General features: G+C 52.7%; 1 protein-coding gene across 1 annotated transcript; it reads left to right on the top strand.

Annotated features, from left to right (window-relative positions):
* Positions 1–1,937: 1,937 nt before the first annotated feature.
* LOC101269985 (glutathione S-transferase P) lies at positions 1,938–8,907 on the top strand. Its single transcript, XM_049713427.1, has 7 exons — positions 1,938–1,985; positions 2,113–2,148; positions 2,587–2,693; positions 2,796–2,883; positions 3,899–4,188; positions 4,351–4,591; positions 8,292–8,907. Coding segments are annotated over exons 1-6 (711 nt in total). The 5' UTR covers positions 1,938–1,984; the 3' UTR covers positions 4,540–4,591; positions 8,292–8,907.
* Positions 8,908–23,047: the final 14,140 nt, after the last annotated feature.

Here is a 23,047-nt window from a genome sequence, read left to right as displayed (position 1 = left end):
GAATGAGGTACTGACACGTGCTATAACACAGATGAAGCTTGCAGACACTCTGCTAAGTGAAAGCAGCCAGACGCGAAAGGCCACATAGTGTATGATTCCATTTACATGAAAAATCCAGAAGGGGCAAATCCACAGGGACAAAACAGGTTAGTGGTTGTCAAGGGATGGGGGAGTGGGGTTGAGGAGTGATGGCTAATGGGCACCGGGTTTCTTTTCGGGGTGATGAAAACGTTCTGAAATTAGTGGTGATGACTGCACAACACTGAATATACTAAAACCCACAGAATGTACCCTTTATAAGGGTGAATTTTATGTAGCAATAAAGCACTTATAGATATTTTAAAACCCACCAAAGACAGGTGCCGATATATACGTGGACTGGAGGTGGGGGATGGACACAGCGAGGAGTCTGCTCCATTTGGCTTCTCAAGCTGTGCTTCTGGGCCCCAGAGCAAGAGGCCATAGGGTGGCCACAGAGCTAGACCACAGGCTGGGCCGGTGGAGCCAGAGGGCTGTGGGTAAAAGCAGTCACTGAAACACCACAGCAGAGCGTCAAGCCAGCCTGGCGGACAGCTTCTCCAGGGGACCCGAGGAGTATCATAGCTGGAGGGTGTGTGAGCTGGCAGGAGGCCGGCCGGCTGGATGGCAGGGTGTCTCCCACGCTCCCAGGTCTGGGATGCTGGTGCACAAAAGGAGCGCATGCGTGCTCCAGGCCAGAGCAGGTGGTGGAAACTTTCTGAACCTTGGTGTCCTCTTCTGCATAATGGGAACAGGAATCCCTCCCTCCCTCCCTCCCTCCCAGGGTGTGATGGAGATGACGTGAAACCATTTATACAAAAGCTCTTTGTAAGCTGCTAAGTGCTGGGTAGATGTTACTCCAGCTGTGAGTCAGGGATAGATCCTGGCTCCTGGGCCACCTCCCCCATGCCCTCCCAGCCCCAGGCAGCTGTGGGCTCCAATGAGGCTAAGAAGTGTTCCTGATAAACTGCGTTTGGTGTTTTCCCATGATTGCGGTGGATACTTCTATGCCTGGACACCTTCCTCTTTCCTCGTGGCTCTGACAGGAAAGCCAGGCTGAGACGGGCCAGGCTCAGTCAGGTCCCAGTTCCCAAGGAGGACCGCCCCCCTGCCCCCCCCCGCCCCTCTGGTACCAGGAAGGGGCAGCCAGAAGAGGGCTGTGGGTGCAGAGGGGACCGCAGGGAGACAGGAACGGGCTCTGCCTGGAAGGACGCAGCCGTCCCAGGTCCAGGAGGTCCTGCTCATTCGTCTTTCTCTTTCCAGCTGCCGTATCCCCAGGCTCAGGCTGTATTTGAAGAGTACAGAGCACTTCGACTCAGTCAAAAAACGGTTTGGAGACTACAAGGCCTTGCAGAAGAAAGAATGAGGGTTAAAAGTGAGGCCCCTGAAGCCAACCAGACCTGTTTACTAGCTGTGTGACCTTGGGAAAGTCGATCTGTGCTTCAGTTCCCTCCTCTGTAAGATGGGATCTGAACAGGACCAAGTCTTAGGGTTGTAATATGTGTAAAGTTCTCAAGGCAGCCCTCAGTCCCTAAGGGTTTGCTATTATTATCAAGGAGAGAGGATGCGGAAATGGGTGTTTATTGAAATAAACACCATTCAAGCCAAAACCATTTACGGAGCACCTACTGTGCGCTGGTGCTGGGGTGCTCAGTCCTGGCCCTCTGGGGGCCCTGAGGATGCTGTGTGTTCGGGGGCGGTGAGCAGGTGTAGCGACTGTGTGCTGCTAAGTGTGGGTGCCTCTCGTAAAGCCACTACGCGTCAGGCAGGGTGCACCCCTGCAGAGGGCTGGTGCGCCCCTCCAGCCCTGCTTCACCACACCCACACCTCGCCCCGACCAAGATCGAGATCCGCTCGGTGGTGACTTGGCGGATTCCTGGGGTGGGGCTCGGGGTGGAGCAGGACCTTAAATACGAGGCCTGCGGGTCCTCCCCACTTCCTGCCGCACTTGCACTCCGCCGCCGTCAGTGAGTACGGTCTGGACCGGGTGGGGGGAGGGGCCGGCTGAGACACCCCCTCTCCTAGCAGTCCGACCCCCAGACTGCCTGCCTGCGGGGGTCCTCCTTCATTCTCCTGTCCGTCTGTCTCTCCTAGTGCCGCCCTACACCATCGTCTACTTCCCGACCCGAGGTGCGGCCGCTGCTCCTTTAGGAGGGCGAAGGGCACAGACAGGGGTCCCAGCAGGACCTCCAGTCTGGACAGCCCGCGGCGGAGGCGGAGGCGGACGCTGAGACGGAGGCGGGACCCCCCCGGGGGGCGGGGCCGGGATCTCGGGCTCGGGCCTCATCCTCTCTGGGGCCAAGGGCGGGGCGCTCTATCCATCGTCTCTGGTCCCTTCCTGGGGCGCTGTGGGCTGGGTCAGCCTCGCTGTTCTCCCCCCCGCCCCCCCCCCCCCGCAAGACACGCCGGGGGCTCCACCCTTTCTCCACGGTCCATCTGCTCCGCAGCAGGCTCGGAGGCTAGAGTTTGTCCTGTCCCTGAGTCCAGTTCCCATACTCCTGACTTCCCCAGGGCGCTGCGAGGCTGGGGTCTCTGCCCATCCCCACACCCCGTCCTCCCCTCCCCCAGGGCGCTGCGAGGCCCTGCGCATGCTGCTGGCCGACCAGGGCCAGAGCTGGAAGGAGGAGGTGGTGACCAAGGAGTCCTGGTTGCAGGGCCCACTCAAGGCCTCCTGTGTGAGTGACTGTGCTGAGGCAGCATTTGGGCCTTTAAGGGGCAGCACGAGGGTGCGGGGCAGCTGAGCTCAGCGTCCCTCACCGAGCCCTTCTCCCTCCCAGCTGTACGGGCAGCTCCCCAAGTTCCAGGATGGAGACCTCATTCTGTACCAGTCCAATGCCATCCTGCGACACCTGGGCCGCTCCTTTGGTGAGTCCTGAGGTCGAAGGCAGCCCAGTCCAGAAAAGCACCTGAAGGGTCCCGCCAAGATGTCCTGGGGCCTGAGTTGCTGCCAGCGGTCCTGTGGCTGGAGGGCAGGCCACATGGCCCAAGAGGAAGGGGCAGGGCCTGGGTTAGGAGGGCTCTGGGTTATAGGGCTGGGGCTGCCGGTCCCCCCGGGCAGGGGCCATACAGGTCTGGCTACCCTCTAGCCAGTCAGCACCACATGGGTTCACTGTGCCTGTTTCCTGGATGACAGCTCAGAGGCAGTCACCAGCCGCCCCGTGTGTGCTGCTATAGGCTAGAGCCACTGTGGGTGTGCCCAGGAGCTTCAGAGTAGACCTCCTGCCCGTTTCTTCCTGCTCTGGCCTCACCTGAATCTGGAAAACCCATGCACACAGTGAGCAGGCCTGTGGCCTGTTTCAAGGGTGGCGGGAATGTGACTTAGGGAGGTGGCTGCCTCTTCATTGGCTATCTTGGTGGGGAGGGGGGTGTCCCAGGAGGACAGAAGACCAGTGGGATGAGCCAGGCCCAGGCCCACCCTAACTTCTGCAGCCCCAGAGTGAGAGGACAGAGGCCTCCAGCCGCGGCCTGCTTCCCCGTCTCTCGCCCCACGCTCTCCTGCACTCCAAGGGACACACCAGTCTGCAGAGCCAAGTGCTGTCCAGGCCCCGCAAGTGGCCACTCCTCTGGCCTAGGGAAGCATGATCAGAGGCTTGGCCCACACTTGCAGGGGGACAACCTGGAGGAAGGGCTTGGGGCGATGTGGGCAGGGAATTTCTGACTCCCAGGGACCCAGGGTGTGGTCTCAAAGACAAGCGTGGGCTTCTGCTGGGTGTGTTCCTTGGGCTCGTGGAGATGGGAGCAGCAGAGTTGGGCAAAGACGACCCTCCAACGCAGGGGACCTGGTTTCCCAGCCCTGAGGCCTGCAGGCTTCTGGGGGAGAGGGGAGCAGCAGGGCCCCAGCCTGGACAGAACCTGACCCTCTGCCTGGCCGCTGACCCAGGGCTCTACGGCAAAGACCAGCGAGAGGCGGCGCTGGTGGACATGGTGAATGACGGTGTGGAGGACCTCCGCAGGCACTGCAGCCGCATCATTCATCGCGGCCACATGAGCAGGCCGGGCTTGCACTCAGGGCCGGCGCTGGGGGGCCGCCCGGGCCGCCACGGGCAGCGCTCCCTTTCACAGGAGGAGGACAAGGCCCAGTATGTTCTGGAGCTGCCGGGGCACCTGAAGCCTTTTGAGAGCCTGCTGTCCCAGAACCGAGGGGGCCAGGCCTTCATCGTGGGCAACCAGGTGAGTGCTGGGTCCAGCCCGTTGTAGGTCCATTTCTCAGAAGGGCAAACTGAGACCAGAGCAGGGACCTGACTGGTTCACTGGAGTAGTCAGAGTTCTGACCCCCAGTAGCCCCCCTCTCTCTTGACCCCATTCAAACCCCCTCCCGCCCCTGTCCTGCAGATCTCCTTCGCAGACTACAACCTGCTGGACCTGCTGCTGAGTCACCAGGTCCTGGTCCCCGGCTGCCTGGACTCCTTCCCCCTGCTCTCGGCCTACGTGGCCCGCCTCAGCGCCCGGCCCAAGCTGCAGGCCTTCCTGGCCTCCCCGGAGCACGTGAACCGCCCCGTCTTTGGAAGCCGCAAGATATGAACCCGCTTGGCCTCCCCTGGCAGACGGGCTGCCCTTGGGACCAATAAACACGGTGAGAGGAAAGCTGTGCTGTGCTCACTGAGGGACCGGGTGGCCACAGGGGGCCCTCTGCCCCTTCCCAGGCTGCGTCTCGGAAGGTGAGGGCTGGGCTGGGTCCTGGAAAAGCCGCAGGTCCCCAGAGCTGCCGGGAGACAAAGAGGAGTTCCAAGTTCAGAGAGGAAGATGAGATCCCAAACCTCAAAGATCTACCCTGGACAACTTCCTGCAGGAGGGGGTTGACCCCCGCCAAGGGTACTCATGGTTATGGCAACCTGGGAACCATCTCCATCTGGGAGAAGGGCCGCCGTGCAGGGAACAGACAGTCCCTGACGTCTGTGTGATGAGTTCTGTCGTCTGCCACAGGCAGGGCGCTTGGTCTCTGCACACTCAGGTGCTGTGCACACGTGCCGCTTGGGAGTGACACGCACGCTCAGGTGTTTCACCCGAGTGAGTGTTGATGTTGTCCATTCTCTGTGTCCCCCACAGTCACCTGCAGGCAGGGCCCAGGTGTAGGGCTGAAGGCAGACCTGGGAGCTCCGGGCTCACCATGCTGCTTGGGAAGCCGGGAGTGGGGGGGGGGGGGGGGCGCGGTCAAGGGTCTCCTCCAGCTCCCAGAGCCTCTGTCAGCCCTTGGCGGGAGCACCCTGCCACCTGCCCGATCCCAGCCCATCTCTCCCCTCCCGAAAGACTGTGACTGCCTCCTGCCTCCTGTGGCACCGTCAGCCTGTCCGGCCCCTCCCGCTGGCTCTTTGGACAACGTGGAGTCAGATAATTCCAGAATGCCTGGCACTCCCAGTGCAGAGCTCTCATGGCTTCTTGCTGCAAAGTCCGCAGCCTGAGGAGCCCGCCAGGCCCTCCTAGAAATGAACTCTTCGGTCTCCAGAACATTCCCCACCCCCTTGCCCGGTTCACCCTTAGAGCTGCTCTCAGCTCTCCGGACAGCCCAGCCCTCCCGCCCCTGCCAGCCTTTGTCCCTGTGGTCTCCTCCGGCCCCCCACTCTCCCGCCACCCCCATGGCCACGCCCCTTCAGCCCTCAGCTCGCTGCCCCTCCGCTGTGGCCAGGTGCCCTGGGCACTTCCCCTTCTCCTGTAGCTCCACTCTGTGGAGTCTGGCCTGCCCAGTGGTCTTGGCTCCAACCCTCCTCCTTTGAGGTCAGAGAGCCGATCAGGTTAATTTCTGTCTCCCCCGCCCCCAGGTGAGGTGCTGACTCACCTTTACCCGTCAGGAAATGGGTGTGCAAACACCAGCAAGAGCTGCCTCTTTGTGTCTGGGACGCTCTACCTCCATGGGGGAGGCCACAGGGCCTCAGTAGTGCCCCCCTCACCCCCATCAACTGAGCCTGTTTCATAAGGGTCTCCTATCACAGGCCTGTCCCAGTTCACAGACCTGGTGGCCCTGCTCCATTCTGGCCCCATACTGGGGACTTCTCACACTTAACCCCCTCAAGGGAGGAAACCCAGACTCAGAGAGGGAAGGCAGCTTGTCCAAGGCCACACAGCTTATCAACGGGAGAGCTGGAATTCAAACCCAGGGCTGAGGAACTCCTAGGTGGTCCTCGGAAAGGGAGGAAGGGAGGGGGCTGGGGCCGAAGGAGTGGGCAGGCGGCCATTTTCAGGAGCAAGAGTGACTTGGGCCCAGGCAGGTGCCAGAGGCTCTGGCGGGTGGGCAGCGGCACTGGTGGCCACTGTGGAGGCCTTGCCTGCCAGGCCAAGGACTTGGAGTTGACCCCGGGGCACAGGGGTCACCGCAGGCTTTTGAGCAGAAAGGAGGACTCTTAGAAATCTAAGCCTGTAAGCGCTCAGGGAGCCTCAGGCATCACCTAAGTCTACACACTCACCTTACAGACAGGGAAACAGAGGCCTGGAGAGCGGAATGACTTCCCGGGTTCATGGGCAAGCGAGTGGGTGGGCCGTGGGGATGTCCTGGGCCTGATGCTCCTGGTCTGGGTGCCTGGCTGCCCCTTCAAGGAGCCTCTGCCTGAGACCCTCCAGCAGAAGCCTGGGGAAGAGAGTCTTTTGTGCATTAGATTTTGGGGGCTGGTGGGCAGTTTTGGTTTCTTTGGGTGGGAAACCCCCAGGAAGGCCCACTGGTCTCCAAGAGGACAGCGTAGAACCTGAGCCCCCATTGCCCTGGAGGCAGAGATTGGGCCACGGGGGTTCACGGCACAGGTAGAGGGGACAGTGGCCAAGCGAGTCCACAGAGCAGGCTTGGGGGACACGCAGGCGTCCTGCAGGTCTCGGGACAGTGGGAGGAAAGTTACTCTTTTGAAAACTTCCTGGGGCTTCCTTGGTGGTCCAGTGGTTAGGACTCCACGCTTCCACTGCAGGGGGCGTGGGTTCGCTCTTTGGTCAGGGAACTAAAGTCCCACATGCCGTGCAGTGCGGCCCAAAAATAAATTTTAAAAAAAAAGAAAGAAAAAAACCTTCCTGCAACCAACTGCTTCCACGTTCTTTGGGGTGACTGGGCTGAGTGTTTTTGATTGTGCGGCTCCGTGACCCCAAGAAGGTGGCTAGAAGAGGCCCCTGCCGCTGAGAGGAGGGACTCCGGGGACTGGCAGGGCCCCAGTTTGGGCGTCTGGTGTAAGGTGGGGCAGCAAGGATGGGGGTGATGAGATCACCAGGTGGGGGAGAGACTGGGAGCCCCTCCAGCTGGAGAGGTGACAAGTGACCCCGGGACTGAGCTTCCTCCAAGCAATGCCCCAAGCATTTTACATATATTTACTCATTTAATCCTCACAAAAGAATCCACCTAGTGGATGCTATTAATATCCCCATTTTACAGATGAGGAAATCGAGGCAGGGAGAGGTAGAAGTAACCTCCTCAAGGACATGCAGCTGCTAAGGAGGCCAAGCCAGGTTTCGAACCCAGGCTCTCTGGCCTCAGAGCCTGTGCTTGTAACAACTCTCCCAGCTTGAACCAGAGTGGCTGCAGTTACCAGCAGGCAGCTGGTAACTCTGGTGACCCCACCCTAATTATAGGGGGACAGGAACCCTAAGAGAAAGGTTAGGCTTCCACCCTCTCAGGGTGGAAGTGGGACAGGTTCCAGTATAAAGGCTGGAACATTTAAAGACTGGTGACTGAATTTGCTCCCCAGCTTGGGAGGAGGGACATGGCGGTTACGGACTCAAAACGCCGGTCCTCCTGGGAGCTCCTCGTCCTTAACCGGCTGCTGCTGGGTCAGAAGAGGTGGAATCTAGGGTGCTGGCATCAGTTCCTGCAAGGGTTTGCCCTTTAGTGGCAGCTCTGGGACTCAAGAGTCTCCCCTGGGGTACCAGCCTGGGGAGGGTGGGGATGAGGGGTGCAGGGAGTCACCCCAGACCTCAGGGGTAGAACCGGGGCTGCTTTGAGGCCTCGAGTCCGGATCTTGGCCCATGGGCCTCGCTCCCCAGCCATGCCAGAGGCTGCGGGAATGTTAGCTCAGTCCTTCTTAGCCTTGCCTCTGGCCTCCACCACCTTCTCCTGGCTCTGTCAAGGTCCCAACTGGCTCTGGTTTGGGCTCCATTCCCCCTCTCCAGCCCACTTGGTGAGCTGCCGACGGGCTCTCTTCCCTACCCTGGAGGTCGGAACCCCTGGCTGCCCTTCCCCAGATGTACAACCTCTCTGGGCCCGTTTCCTCTTCTGACATTCCGGGCAGTCACAGAGTGACACACTGTTTACCAAGCGCCTTCTATGTGCCAGACACTTAGCGGCTCTTAAAACTTCCATTGTACAGGTGAGTAAACTGAGGTCAGAGCTGGAATTTGCACCCAGGCAGACTGCCTGCCAAGCCTACATTTTTCCCTAAAAGCCCCAGAAAATGCTCTCAAACGTGCTCTGGACGAATCTAGTCATCAACGAAGTGGTTATTTAAAATGTTAATGTCAGCACAATGTTAACTATCCTGATTGCAGTCAAGTCAAAGCCACGGGAATTTTAGAAGCAAGAGTACAGGTCACGTCCAGCCACTGGCCTGCTTTGCTGTTTGCTTTCATGGCTGAGAGGCTGGAAACCAGCTCTGCAAACATGCGGAGATGAAACCAGGGGGAGCGTGAACACCTGGGAGGCTCCACTCACCGACCCTATGGAGACGTTTACCCCCAAGAACTGCTGAGGGTTTGTCCAGGAAGTGCTTTCGGCAACAAAACTCGAACTCCACATCTTCCCATTGGAAGACTTTGTTTGGACCGGGGGTGCCTTTGCATCTCCAGATGGGATTTTCCACAAGGTCAGGAAGGTAGCCCAGGATCCCGCGAGCTTTGCTTGCTGTCCCTTCAATCTATTTGCATAAGCCGTGTTCTTAAGAGAAGCACCCAGGGGAGAAAATAAAACGAAGGCTTTTGGCTCACCCATCGGCTGCGTCCATGACTGGGTTCTGGCTCAAAAGGGCGTCAACAGTGAGAAAGTGGTGGCTTCTCAAAGATTCAGGCTCAGTACGTTTAAGTCTTCAGATAGACCTACGTGTTAGGCCACACCTATGGAAAGTTACCATTTTGAGAGTTTGAAGCAGTGGCTGTTTCCTGTTATTCCAAAAATAGGGCAACTGGGACTTTGGCTCATAAATTCGGTCAAGGCAGAGTTAGACACACAACTGGGATGGCCGCTCAGCTCTGACCTGGCAATGTCCGTGTGCATCTCCTCCTCCAGCCCTGCCAGCCCCCATCATCCCCTGCCGGTACCAGGCCCTGTCCTCCAGACACATGTGACCCGAGCCCAGCTAGTCACCAAGCCCCAGCCCCAGGCACAGTGCGTGGTCCAAGGTGTGAGCCCTCGCAGGGAGCTGGGCCCATCAGAGTCCCTCCCGACCCAGCCTGGACAGCGCTGGCCAGGCGCCAGGAGCTCCCTCTGCGACCAGAGCTTGCTTTTCTGTACAAGAGTCTGTGAGGATGTGACTTTGGAGCAGACTGTGGGGTTGGTTACAGCTGAGAGAGTGGAGCGTGTGTGCGTGTGTGCGTGTGTGTGTGTGTGTGTGTGTGTGTGTGTGTGTGTGTGAGAGAGAGAGAGAGAGAGAGAGAGTGAGAGAGAGAATGAGTTTTTTTAGGCCACAGTTCCAGTCCCCGAGAGGCCAGATCCACTTTCTCCTTCCCCTGGTTTGTTTATGTGGCCCCAGACATGAGTTGAGTTTCTGTGACTTCAGCTGAAAGAGACTGTGATAGTTTCCAAATATGTACACAAACCTCTTGATGCTTTTCCCCTCAGGATTTGGAACCGATCTCCTACCCCTTGAGTGTGACCGGACTTAGTGACCTGTTTCTAATCACATGTGTGGAAGAGATGGTTGCGGGATGTGCAGGACGAGGTCGTGGAAGGTTCTGTGGCTTGCTCCTGACTCCCGCTCTTGGGTCACCAGACACCCATCGTGAAGACACCCAAGCAGCCCTGGTGATAAGGAACTGAGGCTTCGTGCCAAAGCCAGCACTAAATCACCATCCATGTGAGCAAACTGTCTAGAAGGGACTCCTTACCCTGCCTTGCCCGTTTCTTTCCATGGGAACCACAATAAAGGCTTCTGCCCACAGTTCCCCATCTTTCTCTGCCTCTTGATCGACCCTGGTGCGGCTTCAGGCCGCCAACCCCCAACCCCAGCGTGGCAATGCCTCGCTCTCCTGGGATCTGTGAGAAACAAACTCTCTTTTCGATGGTAGTTGCCTCTTGATCTGTCGGCCTCGTTATACCTAAATAATCATAAAACCTATATTTAAAACAGAGACCCTGGGCAGCAGCTGCCCGGCCAAACCACTCCCAAATTTCGGACTCAGAAATGGAGATAATAAATGCTTACTGTTTTAAGTAGCTGAATTTTGAGGTCATTTGTTAGGCAGCAATAGATAACTACTACAGAGTTGGTACCAGGCCAGCACCTTCCAGCCCCAGCGTGGGATGAACGTGGAGCAGATTTTAAGCTTCACAAAGCAAGGCAGGTGCTCTGAGGTTTAATGAGCTACTTTCCAGAGGTTTTCTGGTTCCTTCGGTTGAGGTTTGGTGTCTTCTCTGAGGCCACTCAGAAGAAGTGTTGATTAGTGCTTGGGACAAAGGCACATCCTTCAAACAGGAATCTTTCCTTTGATGATCCCAATTCCTGCTTGCAAACCCAGCGTGACCAAACACCCCCATGTACATTCCAATGATTAGTTTTTCCACGCAGCTCATTCATGTTGAAGAGCAGCTGATGAGCTCGACCTGCCCCTTACTTGCTGTGTCATCCAGATCTTGATACCCCAACAAGAAAATACATCTAAGACATTTAGCTCAGTGCCTGGCCCATAATAAGTGCTCAATAAATGGGTGAACACAATTTTTGTAAGAACCCAGCTCTGCAGATATTATTGCCACCCTTAGCTTCAGGGCTATCTCAACATCTTGAGAAAGCGGCATGTCTTCTTTCACCATATATTTTGTACAAATAAGCAACTGAACAAGAGGAAAAAAAAAAACTGATGGTCAGTTGACCTCTAGCAAAACCTGAAGTTTGACATTTTCAGCCAGTCATCGTTCTGCACTTGTGTGTAGAACGAAACAAAGAAATATTACTCCGTTGCGATTTTCTCTCCAAGTAAAGATTTTTAAATCGAGTTTTTTATTATTCAGTTTTTAAGATCAACACGTTATTTTAGAATGAAAACCAAATGGATTGTTCTAATCACAACAGGTTGAAAAGCTATCTTCTCATAGACAGCCCTCGATAGGTGATTCTTCTGTTTAAATACTGTATTAGTCAGTGTTCTCCGGAGAAACAGAACCAGTAGGAGAGATATACATAGACAAGATTTATTACATGATTATGGAGGCTGAGAAGTCCCACAGTCTGTCGTCTACAGGCTGAGGCCCAGGAAAGCCAGTGGTGTGGTTTGAAGGTTTGAGAGCTGAGGGCTGATGCATTGCGTTGGCCAAAAATTCATTTGGGGTTTTCCGTAATAGGTTGATTTTTTTTTTTTTAAGAAGATGTTGGGGGTAGGAGTTTATTAATTTATTTATTTATTTTGGCTGTGTTGGGTCTTCGTTTCTGTGTGAGGGCTTTCTCTAGTTGTGGCAAGTGGGGGCCACTCTTCATCGCGGTGCGCGGGCCTCTCACTATCGCGGCCTCTCGTGCTGCGGAGCACAGGCTCCAGACGCGCAGGCTCAGTAGTTGTGGCTCACGGGCCTAGTTGCTCCGCGGCATGTGGGATCCTCCCAGACCAGGGCTCGAACCCGTGTCCCCTGCATTAGCAGGCAGATTCTCAACCACTGCGCCACGAGGGAAGCCCATATATTGATTTTTTGCCCAACCCCAATATTATAGATTCCAGTCCAGCTCAGAAGGCGTGAGAACCAGGAATGCTGAGGGCAGGAGATCGACGTCCACCTGAAGCAATCAGGCAGGAAGTGAATTCAACCTTCCCCTGACTTTTTGTACTAGGGAGGCCCTCAATGGATCAGATGAAGCCCACCCACTTTGGGGAGAACCATCTGCTGGAACATCTGTCCTTCCCCACACACGGCATTCCTACAGCTGAACATCTTTTCTCACGTAGCGAAGTTCTTCCATGACTGCCCCGATGCCCTCTGACCTAGAACACCACTTGGTCTTCCTACAAGGGTTGATCCCAGCAGCCTGGCACTGGCCTGAGCCGTGTTCAAGTGACCAATGCAGCTGCTCAGCGTTCACTCTGGTCAAGGTGTGAGATGCACGGATTGACAGTGTCACTTTGTAAACCAGCAGTTTGTAGCAGCTCTCAAGGTGGCCCTTGCTGCTCCACCTCTATGCATCCAAAGCACTGCCTGGGCCTCCGGTTTTCAAGGGCACATTTTATTTTGTGTTAGAATGCTCGTTTACACATCTGCTTCCCTGTTCTATGATGTGGAGCCTTTGGAGAGAAGGGGCTGCATTATTATTATTGTCTTCTTCTTTTCCCACATTTGTTGTTTTTTTTTTATTATTTTTATTTTTTGCGGTACGCGGGCCTCTCACTGTTGTGGCCTCTCCCGTTGCGGAGCACAGGCTCCGGACGCGCAGGCTCAGCGGCCATGGCTCACAGGCCCAGCTGCTCTGCGGCATGTGGGATCTTCCCGGACCGGGGCACGAACCCGCGTCCCCTGCATCGGCAGGCGGACTCTCAACCACTGCGCCACCAGGGAAGCCCGTTGTTGTTATTCTTTTGAAAAATATTTATTTATTTATTTATTTGTTGAAGTTTAGTAGATTTACAATGTGTTAATTTCAGGTGTACAGCAAAGGGATTCAGTTATACGTACATATACATTCTTTTTCAGATTCTTTTCCATTTAGGTTATTACAAGATATTGAATATAGTTCCCTGTGCTATACAGTGGGTCCTGTTGTTTATCTATTTTATATAGAGTAATGGATGTAACCATATTTGTTGTTTGCTACGTAACAAACCACCCCAACACGTAGTGGTTTGAAACAACTCTCATGTCTTATTCCTGCCAGTTCTGTGGCTTGGTCAGATATCTCTTCTGGTCTGGGCCAAGTCACCTGGGGCTGGATGGTCCAGGTTTCCCTCATTGTCACCACCTGGGCCTCAGTGAGATGCCTGGGACCTCCATCAACATGACCCCTTATTCTCTCAGAGGCCTGCCCGGAACTGGATAATGTGGAAGTTTTCCAGCAGTAGGAGAGAGCAAGCCTCAACGCGGAAGTGCTTCTCAGACCCCTGCTGGTGTCACTTTTGTTAATATTCCATTGGCCACAGTAAACCACGCTGCCAAGCCCAGATCACAGGAGGTAGAGACATTCTTTAGCTCTTGATGGGACAAGGGGCAAATTCACCTTGCAGAGGGGCTTGTGCAGGACAATGGGAAGAACTTGGGGTCAGTTTGCCATCAGCCACCAATGCTTTCAGGCAGAAGGTGAATGATCACAAGAAGAACAGAGATACGAGAAAGCAAGCAAGTCAAGAGGTGACCATGTGAGTCGTGTCCAGGGTAACTGTAAACGACTGGAAACAGAGCGTATGTCATATAAACTAAGAGTCAAGAAACGTGGAAAAAAATACTCAACCAATCCAAAAGAAGGCAAGAAAGAAATGAAAGAGGACAGAACAGGCAGGGCAAATAGCACAAAATAAGACAGGTTGAAACACGGATATATATTAGCAATTAAACTGAATGTAAAGAGACTATCCTCACAAATATGCCCAACTGATTCTTTACAAAGAGGCAAAAACAATTCAACGGAGGCAAGATCGCTTTTCAACCGGTGGTGCTGAAGCAATTAGACTGCCATAGGCCCCCAAATGGGAGAAAATGTTCAGGATCTAGGGCCAGGCAAAGAGTTCTTAGACTTGACACTAAAAACGTAACCCACAAAAGGAAAAATCGATAAATTGGACCTCATCAAAATGAAAAAGTGTGCTCTGCACAATGCCCTATTAAGAGGATGAAAAGACTAATGATAAGTGGAGAAAATATTTGCAAACCATATATGCAACTCAAAACTGGTATCTAGAATATGCAAAAAACTCTTAAAACTCAACAGGTAAAAACCCCAGCAATTCTACTTGAAAATGGGTAAAAGACATGAAGGGACAGTTCACTGAGGATGATACAGATGGAAGATAAGCACATGAAAATATACTCAACTTCATCAGCCACTAAGCAAATGCAATTTAAAGCCACAATGAGATATCACTACAGACACTTCCCTGGTGGTCCAGTGGTTAAGAATCCATCTTGCAATGCAGGGGACGCCGGTTCCATCTCTGGTTGGGGAACAAAGATCCCACATGCCGCGTGGGACTAAGCCCCAGCGCCACGACTAGAGAGAAGCCTGAGCACCGCAATGAGCATAGAGCCTGTGTCTGCGCATGCTGCAACTAAGACCCGATGCAGCCAATAAATAAATATATTAAAAAAAAATCACTACACATTTATCAGAGTGGCTAAAAAAATAGTGACAGCACTAAATCCTGGCAAGGAATTGATGAAGCTGGATTACTCATGTATTGCTGGTGGGAATGTAAATTGGCGCATTTACAAACTGGAAACAGTTTGGCAGGTTCAGGTAAATCTAAACATGCAAGTTATCGTACAGCCTAGCCATTGCGCTTTGGGGCATTTATCCCAAAGAAATGGAAATTTGCTGTCACACATGAAACACCTGTATATGAATGTTTATAGCAGCCTTATTGATAACAGCCCCAAAGTGGAACTAACCCAGATATCCTTCAATGGGTGAGTGGTTAAACATACCAAGGAATACGACTCAGCAATAAAAAGGAATGAACCACTGATACACAGGACAACTGGAATCTAGAGAATTGTGCTGAATGAAAAGAAAAGCTAATCCCAAAAGCTTGCATACTATTTGATTCCATTTATATGACATTCTTGTCGTGACCAAATTATAGAAATGGAGGACAGGACTTCTCTGGTGGCGCAGTGGTTAAGAATCTGCCTGCCAATTCAGGGGACACGGGTTCAAGCCCTGGTCCGGGAAAATCCCACATGCCGTGGAACAAGTAAGCCCGTGCACCACAACTACTGAGCCTGTGCTCTAGAGCCTGTGAACTGCAACTACTGAGCCCACGTCCTGCAGCTACTGAAGCCCGCATGCCTAGAGCCCTAGAGCCCGTGCTCCGCAACAAGAGAAGCCACCACAATGAGAAGTCCGCGCACCGCAACGGAGAGTAGCCCCTGCTCGCTGCAACTAGAGAAAGCCCATGCACAGCAATGAAGACCCAGCGCAGCCAAAAATATAAATAAATAAATAAATTTATTAAAAAAAGAGAAAAAGAAATGGAGGACAGATTGTGGTTGCCAGAGATTAAGGACAGGAGAGGGGGGTGGGGAAGGGGAGTGGTGTGGTCATAAAAGATGAGGTAACAGAGCAAGTGGTGAGGAACTGTTCAGGGTCCTGACTGTGGTGGTGGCTACGTGAACCTACACAGGTGATAAAACTGCATAGAATTAGACACACACACACACACACACACACACACACACACACACACACACACACTCACACATGAGTCGAACTAAAGCCAGGGCAATCTGAACAAGATGGGTAGATTGTATCATTGTTAATATCCTGGGTGTGATGTCACACTACAGTTTTGCAAGATGTTATCTTATCTCCAAAGGAAAAGTTTAGGTCAAGAAAAGTAAATAGACTTAAAGGCTCTATTTAAAAGACACAGGATGTCAAAACGACAAATGAAAGAACATTAAATTATATTCTATTTGTAAGAAACAGACTTCATGCATAAGGATAGGGCTTCCCTGTTGGCGCAGTGGTTGAGAGTCCGCCTGCTGATGCAGGGGACGCGGGTTCGTGCCCCAGTCCGGGAAGATCCCACATGCCGTGGAGCGGCTGGGCCCGTGAGCCATGGCCGCTGAGCCTGCGCGTCCAGAACCTGTGCTCCGCAACGGGAGAGGCCACAACAGTGAGAGGCCCGCGTACGGCAAAAAAAAAAAAAAAAAAAAAAAAAGGCTCTGTTTAAAAGACACAGGATGTCAAAATGACAAATGAAAGAACATTAAATTATATTCTATTTATAAGAAACACACTTCATGCATAAGGATATAGAGAGGTTGAAAGTGAAAGGATGGAAAAGACATGCTGTGCAGGCACTAACTAAAAGAAAGTTAGTGCAGTTACATTACCATCAGGCCAGAAGCACTTTAAAGCCAAAAGTAAAATAAAGTAAAACTTAAAAAAAAAAATAAAGGGAATTTTGTTAATATGAAAAGGCTCAATATTTATCTGGAAGTTATAAAAATTCTAAATTTGTATATGCGTCTAGTATCATGGCCTCAAACTATATAAAGCAAAACATGATGGAATTATAATGAGAAATAGACAAAACTGCAATCATTGTGTGTGTGTGTGTGTGTGTGTGTGTGTGTGTGCGCGCGCGCATGAATGTGTGTGTTTGCCAATCTTGTTTCATTTATATTTTCTCCCAGTCTATAGTAGGAATTTTTTTTGGGGGGGGTGGTATGCGGGCCTCTCACTGCCACGGCCTCTCCCAACGTGGAGCACAGGCCCTGGACGCGCAAGCCCAGCCGCCACGGCTCAAGGGCCCAGCCACTCCGCGGCACGTGGGATCCACCTGGAGCGGGGCACGAACCCGCGTCCCCTGCATCGGCAGGCAGACTCTCAACCACTGCGCCACCAGGGAAGCCCCTGTAGTAGGATATTTTAACACACTTCTCTTAGTAATTGATAGATCAGGCAGAGAAAACAATCAGAATGATATGGAAAAGCCAAACAACCACAGAATACACTTTCTTTTCAAGCACACATGCAACATATACAAAATCAATTGTATAGAAATGTCAACACATTCAATGTATTGAGATTGTAGAGTCCATTGCCTGCGCACAATGCAAATGAGCTGAAAAGCAATTCCAAACGGAGAAGTAGGATCTCTGTTGTTATGGGACTATTTCGGAAGCTGAGAGTAATCTGATCTATTCATTGTCTACCGATTTATTTATTTGTTTGTTTGTTTTAAAATTTATTTATTTATTTATTTAGTTTTGGCTGCTTTGGGTCCTCGCTGCTGCGCGTGGGCTTTCTCTACTTGCAGCGAGCAGTGGCTTCTCTTGTTGTGGAGCAAGGGCTCTAGGCGTGCGGGCTTCAATAGCTGCAGCACGCTGGCTCAGTAGTTGCAGCACTCGGGCTCTAGGGCACAGGTTCAGTAGCTGTGGCATACGGGCTTAGTTGCTCTGTGGCATGTGGGATCTTCCTGGACCAGGGTTCGCACCTGCATCCCCGACATTGGCAGGCGGATTCTTAACCACTGCACCACCAGGGAAGCCCCTCATCTACTGATTTAAATGTTAATCTCATCTAAAAAAAAATACCTTCAGAGAAACCTCTAGAATAATATTTGACCAAATATCTGGGTACTGTGGCTTACTCAAGTTGACACATAAAATTAGCCATCACAAATGTATACCTAGGAGTGGAGCTTCAGTAGTTAAGACAAACAATGTTTCAGAGTGGTTGAGTCATTTTAACACTCCCACCAGGAAAGGACGAAAATTCCAGTTGCTCTGTATCCTTGCGAACACTTGGACTTGTCAGTGCCTCAGATTCTTCTAATGAGTGTGTAGTGGTAATCTAAAGGTATTGTGGGGACTTCCCTGGAGGCACAGTGGTTAAGAATCCGCCCGCCAACGCAGGGGATGCGGGTCTGAACCCTGGTCCAGGAAGATCCCACATGCCACAGAGCAACTAAGCCCGTGAGCCACAACTACTGAGCCTGCGCTCTAGAGCCCGCAAGCCACAACTACTGAAGCCCCCGTGCCACAACTACTGAAGCCCCCGTGCCACAACTACTGAAGCCCGCGCACCTAGAGCCCGTGCTCTGCAACAAGAGTAGCCCCCTGCTCTCCGCAGCTAGAGAAAGCCCAGGCGCAGCAACGAAGACCCAACGCAGCCAAAAATAAATAAAATTTTTTTTTAAGAAAACGAAAAAAAAAAGATATTGTGGTTTTAGTTTTCATTTCCCTGATGACTAATGATGTCACACATGTTTTCTTATGCTTGAGGGTTGTGTAATATTACCACATGGCGTAACTCAAGACAGCAAACACTTTTTTTCCTTAATTTTATTGAAGAATAGTTGATTTACAATGTTATGTTAATTTCTTTTGTACAGCAAAGTGATTCAGTTATACATACATATATTCTTTTTCCTTATGGTTTATCACAGAATATTGATTATAGTTCCCTGTGCTACACAGTAGGACCTTGTTGTTTATCCATCCTATATATACAGCAAAAACTTTTTTTTTAACTTTGAGGGTTGGACTGTGAAATATGGACACAGGTGGCTAGTAATTTGCTCCCCCTTCAAACCAGTCTTTAAATATTTAGTCATCATGTATTTAGTTGGGCCATATAGAAGCTGCTTTAAAAAAAACAAAAACAAAAACAACATTGTTTATAGAAACAGATTCACTTTCAGAGGCTGAAAAAAAAACCTTGTAACCATTTCCTACTTCTCTGTAGCTCTCATTCTTGCTTCAGGTTGTGTACTAATTGGATATAATTTCAACTGAAATTACAAAGCCTTCAAAAAGAGCGGCTGAGGGGCTTCCCTGGTGGCGCAGTGGTTGAGAGTCCACCTGCCGATGCAGGGGACACAGGTTCGTGCCCCGGTCCGGGAAGATCCCACATGCCGCGGAGCGGCTGGGCCCGTGAGCCATGGTCGCTGAGCCTGCGCGTCCGGAGCCTGTGCTCCGCAACGGGAGAGGCCACAACAGTGAGAGGCCGGCGTACCACAAAAAAAAAAAAAAAAAAAAGAGCGGCTGAAACAGGCTAGAAGTTTTTTCTCACTCAACTAGAAGTCCAGAGTCATCTGGACAGGCCTAGTATCCGCTGTCCGCGGCGTTAGGGACCCAGGCTCCTTCTAGCTGACTCTGTCATGCTAAGGCTGCTGTCCTGTCTCCTGTGAGTTCCAGCCAGGGGAAGGGAGTTCTCTGAACCACACCTACTGGGGAGGCACATTCTAGGGTTTACAATGTAGATGATAAAATAAGTTACTTGCAGCCAACACCCAGCACAACCCCATGCAGCTTTTGGTTTGGAATTTCTGACTTTCAACTGACAATGACTTCTAGTGAAAATGCCTTGCAAAAATACTCAGCAAAGACAGGCAATGTTATCAAGAAGTTCTTTTTTTCTCCTTTTTCAGCGCTTCAGGGGGTGGGCCAATTCATACTTAACCAGTTATTTAAGGAATCAAGGTGGGGGGTATACTGGCTGCTCTGTAACTGGTTGATTCCAGTTCTGTTTTATACAATGGCCTCCGGGGAAACTCCTGGTGGCCTCTGCCTAAGCCCTGCTCTGACTGTGGTGACAAGTCCCCGGTTTGACAGCAGAGGTTCTCCTACACTCTACCAAGCATCTCGTGAAGCCCGCAGATGTGCCACCCACCACAAGGGTGGAGGGCTCACTCCTAATACTAATACTGTCTCCTCCCATTTGTGTTAGGACGATCTTGACTGCAAGCCACAGAAACCCCACTCAAACAAGAGCGAATGTCTTGACTCGCCCGCTGGGAGGTGATGGATGCTTCTGACTGTAGGCATGCTGGCTCATCTCCAGTTCTGTCCCACTCTCCCTGGCTCCCCACACCTGCTCCCTGGACCACTCCCCCAAATCAGCTGCCACATACATGTCCTGGTCTCGGGCTCTGCCTTCTGGGGAGACCCAGCCTAAGACAGCGAGGGCTGGTTATAGTAATAGTTTTTGTGAGTTTTTCCAGTGTTGGGGGTAACTTCTGTGGACATGTATTGACACAATCTTTCAGTGCACAGGGAGGAAGATATAAGGCAGGTTCCATGGGCTTAGGGACTCTGTCTCATCTCCTGCTGAGTTTCCAGTGCCTTAAACAGTGCCTGGCACTTAGTAGATGCTCAAGAAGTAGCTATTGAAGGAGTGGGGGGAGGGCGGTCCTGTGGCTCTTGGCGGCGTCCTCTGGTCCTGTCTCTCTGAGCTAAGTTTCTTCCTGGGGCGAGCCTTCCTCCAGGCCACTGCACTCCCTGGTTGTGCCTCAGGAGGGTGCCAGAACCTTGGCATCTAGAGAAGAAGGGTGCTCCCCACTGCCCAGGACCCGCACCTGATGGTCCCTGGCTGGGGGTCTGAGGGTGTGTGTCAGGAAGGGGCAGGGAAAAACCTTGCCTGGGCCTGAGTCCTGACCCCAGCTTCTCCCACACTGGGATGGAGCTCATCGGTCCCTGGCAGGCGTAGGGATGGCTCCTGGGTGGTGTGCACTCCCTGGCGTCAGCCTCAGGGAACAGAGATCCTGGGAGCAGAAAAGCCATCTGGGAATATCCCAGGATAGCGGGGAGGGACAGAGGTCTGGATCCTGAGCTGGCCCAGTGGGCTCTGACCACCTTTCCTCTGCTAAGCTGGTCAGATGTGGGGAGAAGAGGCTGCAGCTCTGCCTGGGTTGGAGGGGCGTGCCTATCTGGTGGCAGGGCTATTATTATTAATTTTTTAAATAAATTTATTCATTTTATTTATTTATTTTTGGCTGCGTTGGGTCTTCGTTGCTGTGCGCGGGCTTTCTCTAGTTGTGATGAGTGGGGGCTACTCTTCATTGCAGTGCACGGGCTTCTCATTGCAGTGGCTTCTCTTGTTGCAGAGCACGGGCTCTAGGCTCGTAGGCTTCAGTAGTTGTGGTGTGCGGGCTCAGTATTTGTGGCTCGTGGGCTTAGTTGCTCCATGGCATGTGGGATCTTCCCGGACCAGGGCTCAAGCCCGTGTCCCCTGGATGGGCAGGCAGATTCTTAACCACTGCGCCACCAGGGAAGCCCCAGGGCTATTATTATATTTTAATATTTATTTATTTTTTGGCCATGCTACTCAGCATGTGGGATCTCAGTTCCCCGACCAGGGATCAAACCCATGCCCCCTGCAGTGGAAGCGCATAGTCCTAACCACTGGACCACCAGGCAAGTCCCAGGGCTATTTTTGCTGCTTTCTAAAGCAATGTGCCTTCGGCCCGCACCTGCCCCGGAGCACGGTGGATGCCAGCATCCTGGCGCTGAGGGGACACAGACCCTGGAAGAGCCTCGCTGCCACCAACTGGCCCTGCTCCCGCAAGGCTAGAGATGAAAGCCCTTCTGGGGTTTCCAGCTGCTCCTGGAGGGGAGTATTCTGAACGCGAAAGCGCTAAAGGAGCTCACCCAGGTTATCAGGTTGTGCTGGGACGCTACAAATGATGTGAGCAGGGCCCCGGAGCACCAGGAATCCAGTCCCAGCCCCTCTCAACCCTCTTGGGGAGCATTGGGGTAGAGCCACCTTCCCTTCATGCCCTGGTGAGTGGGGGGTCAAGTCCCTGGCTTGGTCTTTGCTGGCCTGAGCCCTTGGTCATGCCTCACACGGCGGTTGGTAGGCACAGAGTGGCACTGGATCAGCCCAGGAAGGGGAAAGAGGCCAAGGGCTTTCCCCAGCATCAGCCTGCTCCTGGGCCCCAGCACCCCCATGCAAAGTGGAGCTCCCAGCCCTGAAACGGGCCTTGTTGGCCACTTTCAGCGAAGCTCGCACCCGAGGCCTACCAGATGCTGGGCAGTCACAGTGACAGGCCAGTGCTCAGCCAGGCCACTGGGCTCCTTTCCCCACGCGGGGGCGGCTGAACCCACCGAGCGAGGGGTCCAGGGCCATCTGGGGCTGCCACTCCCATCCCGAGCTTCCTCCTGGGGCCTGGCCCACGGAGGTGTCAGCCCAGGGTGCTAGGTGCTGTCAGGGTCGTGGGAGCAGAGAGGTGCTCCTGGGTCCCAGACCTTCGACTTTCTTGCTTTATTCCCTGGTCTGGCTGGAGCGAAACTTCACATGGATTCCTAAGAAAGGTGTGGAAGGTAGCTTTTCTGAGACCTTCCTATCTAAAAAGTCTACCTTCCCTCTTAACCCATCACTGGTGGTTGGCCAAGCGTACATTCACAGCTGGGAGTCTTCCCCACCCCTACCTGGGAGGCCATGGCTGTGTGGTCTTCTGACCTCCACCCTCAAGGGGTGGGGGAAGCCCAAGGCCAGTCTGATTTCACTCCTTTGTGGGCAGCCTGTTTTTTTTTCTGTCTCCAGGGAAGCTTTTAGATCTTCTTTTCACTCTGGGTGTTGTAAAACTCCTCAGCCATGGTTGAAGGCATGGGTCTTTTTTCTTATTTTCCTGGATCCTTGAGGTCTTTCGATCTAGAGAGGCATGTCCATTAGCTCACAAAATTCTCTCATCTCACTTGTGCGATAATGTCATTTTCTCTGTTCTCTCTGTGGGTTGGATGTCTAAACGCTTGGTTTCATTTTCCAGGTCTCATCTTTTTCTTACTTTTACTTCTTTTTAAAATGTCATAAAATGTCTCTTTATATTGCAACCCTTCAGTTAGACTTTGGTTTTGGCAATCATTTTGAACTTCCAAGAATTCTTTCTAGCTCTGGTTCTCAGTTTTCCTCTCTGGGGAGATGCCGTGCTGCCCTGCCGAGAAATGTTCCCTTCTGAACCGAAGGACTTACTCCCCAGCCCTGTGCAGGGTGGTGGCGAATAGCCCTGGGCGTCAGCCCTCTTTGGAATTGCTTAGGAACACATTCCCCTGCCTGAGTTCACACCTCCTTCCCTGTCCATATCCAGTGACTGGTTGACAAACAAGTATAAACACCCAACCTTTGTCCCAACTCAGGACAATCTTCCAGAACCACCCATGGGATTGGCTCAGACCTTCACTGATAACCCCACTGCTGCCCGATTTATCCCTCCACCCAATCCTGTTTCCTTCCTCTCTCTCCCGTGGGTGTTGACCCCAAGAACTCTCCCTAATAAACCTCCCCCATGCCAAGCTCTGCTTCCTGGGGATCCCAACCTGTAACAGCTGGTACCAAAAGTGGCCCGAGAAAGAGACACTCAGGGGAGTTTGGAGCAGGGTCACCCATCACCCAGCTGGCAATGAAGATGCGTCACACTGGTGGCAGAGAGAGCCTGGCCCAGGTAGCAGAATGACTGCTGTACTTTAACTGGGGGAAGAGGGAAGCAGTGGAAAGGA

Source organism: Orcinus orca, chromosome 8 (assembly GCF_937001465.1).
Source record: "Orcinus orca chromosome 8, mOrcOrc1.1, whole genome shotgun sequence".
Lineage (NCBI taxonomy): Eukaryota > Metazoa > Chordata > Mammalia > Artiodactyla > Delphinidae > Orcinus > Orcinus orca.
This window is presented reverse-complemented; position numbering and strand designations above follow the sequence as displayed.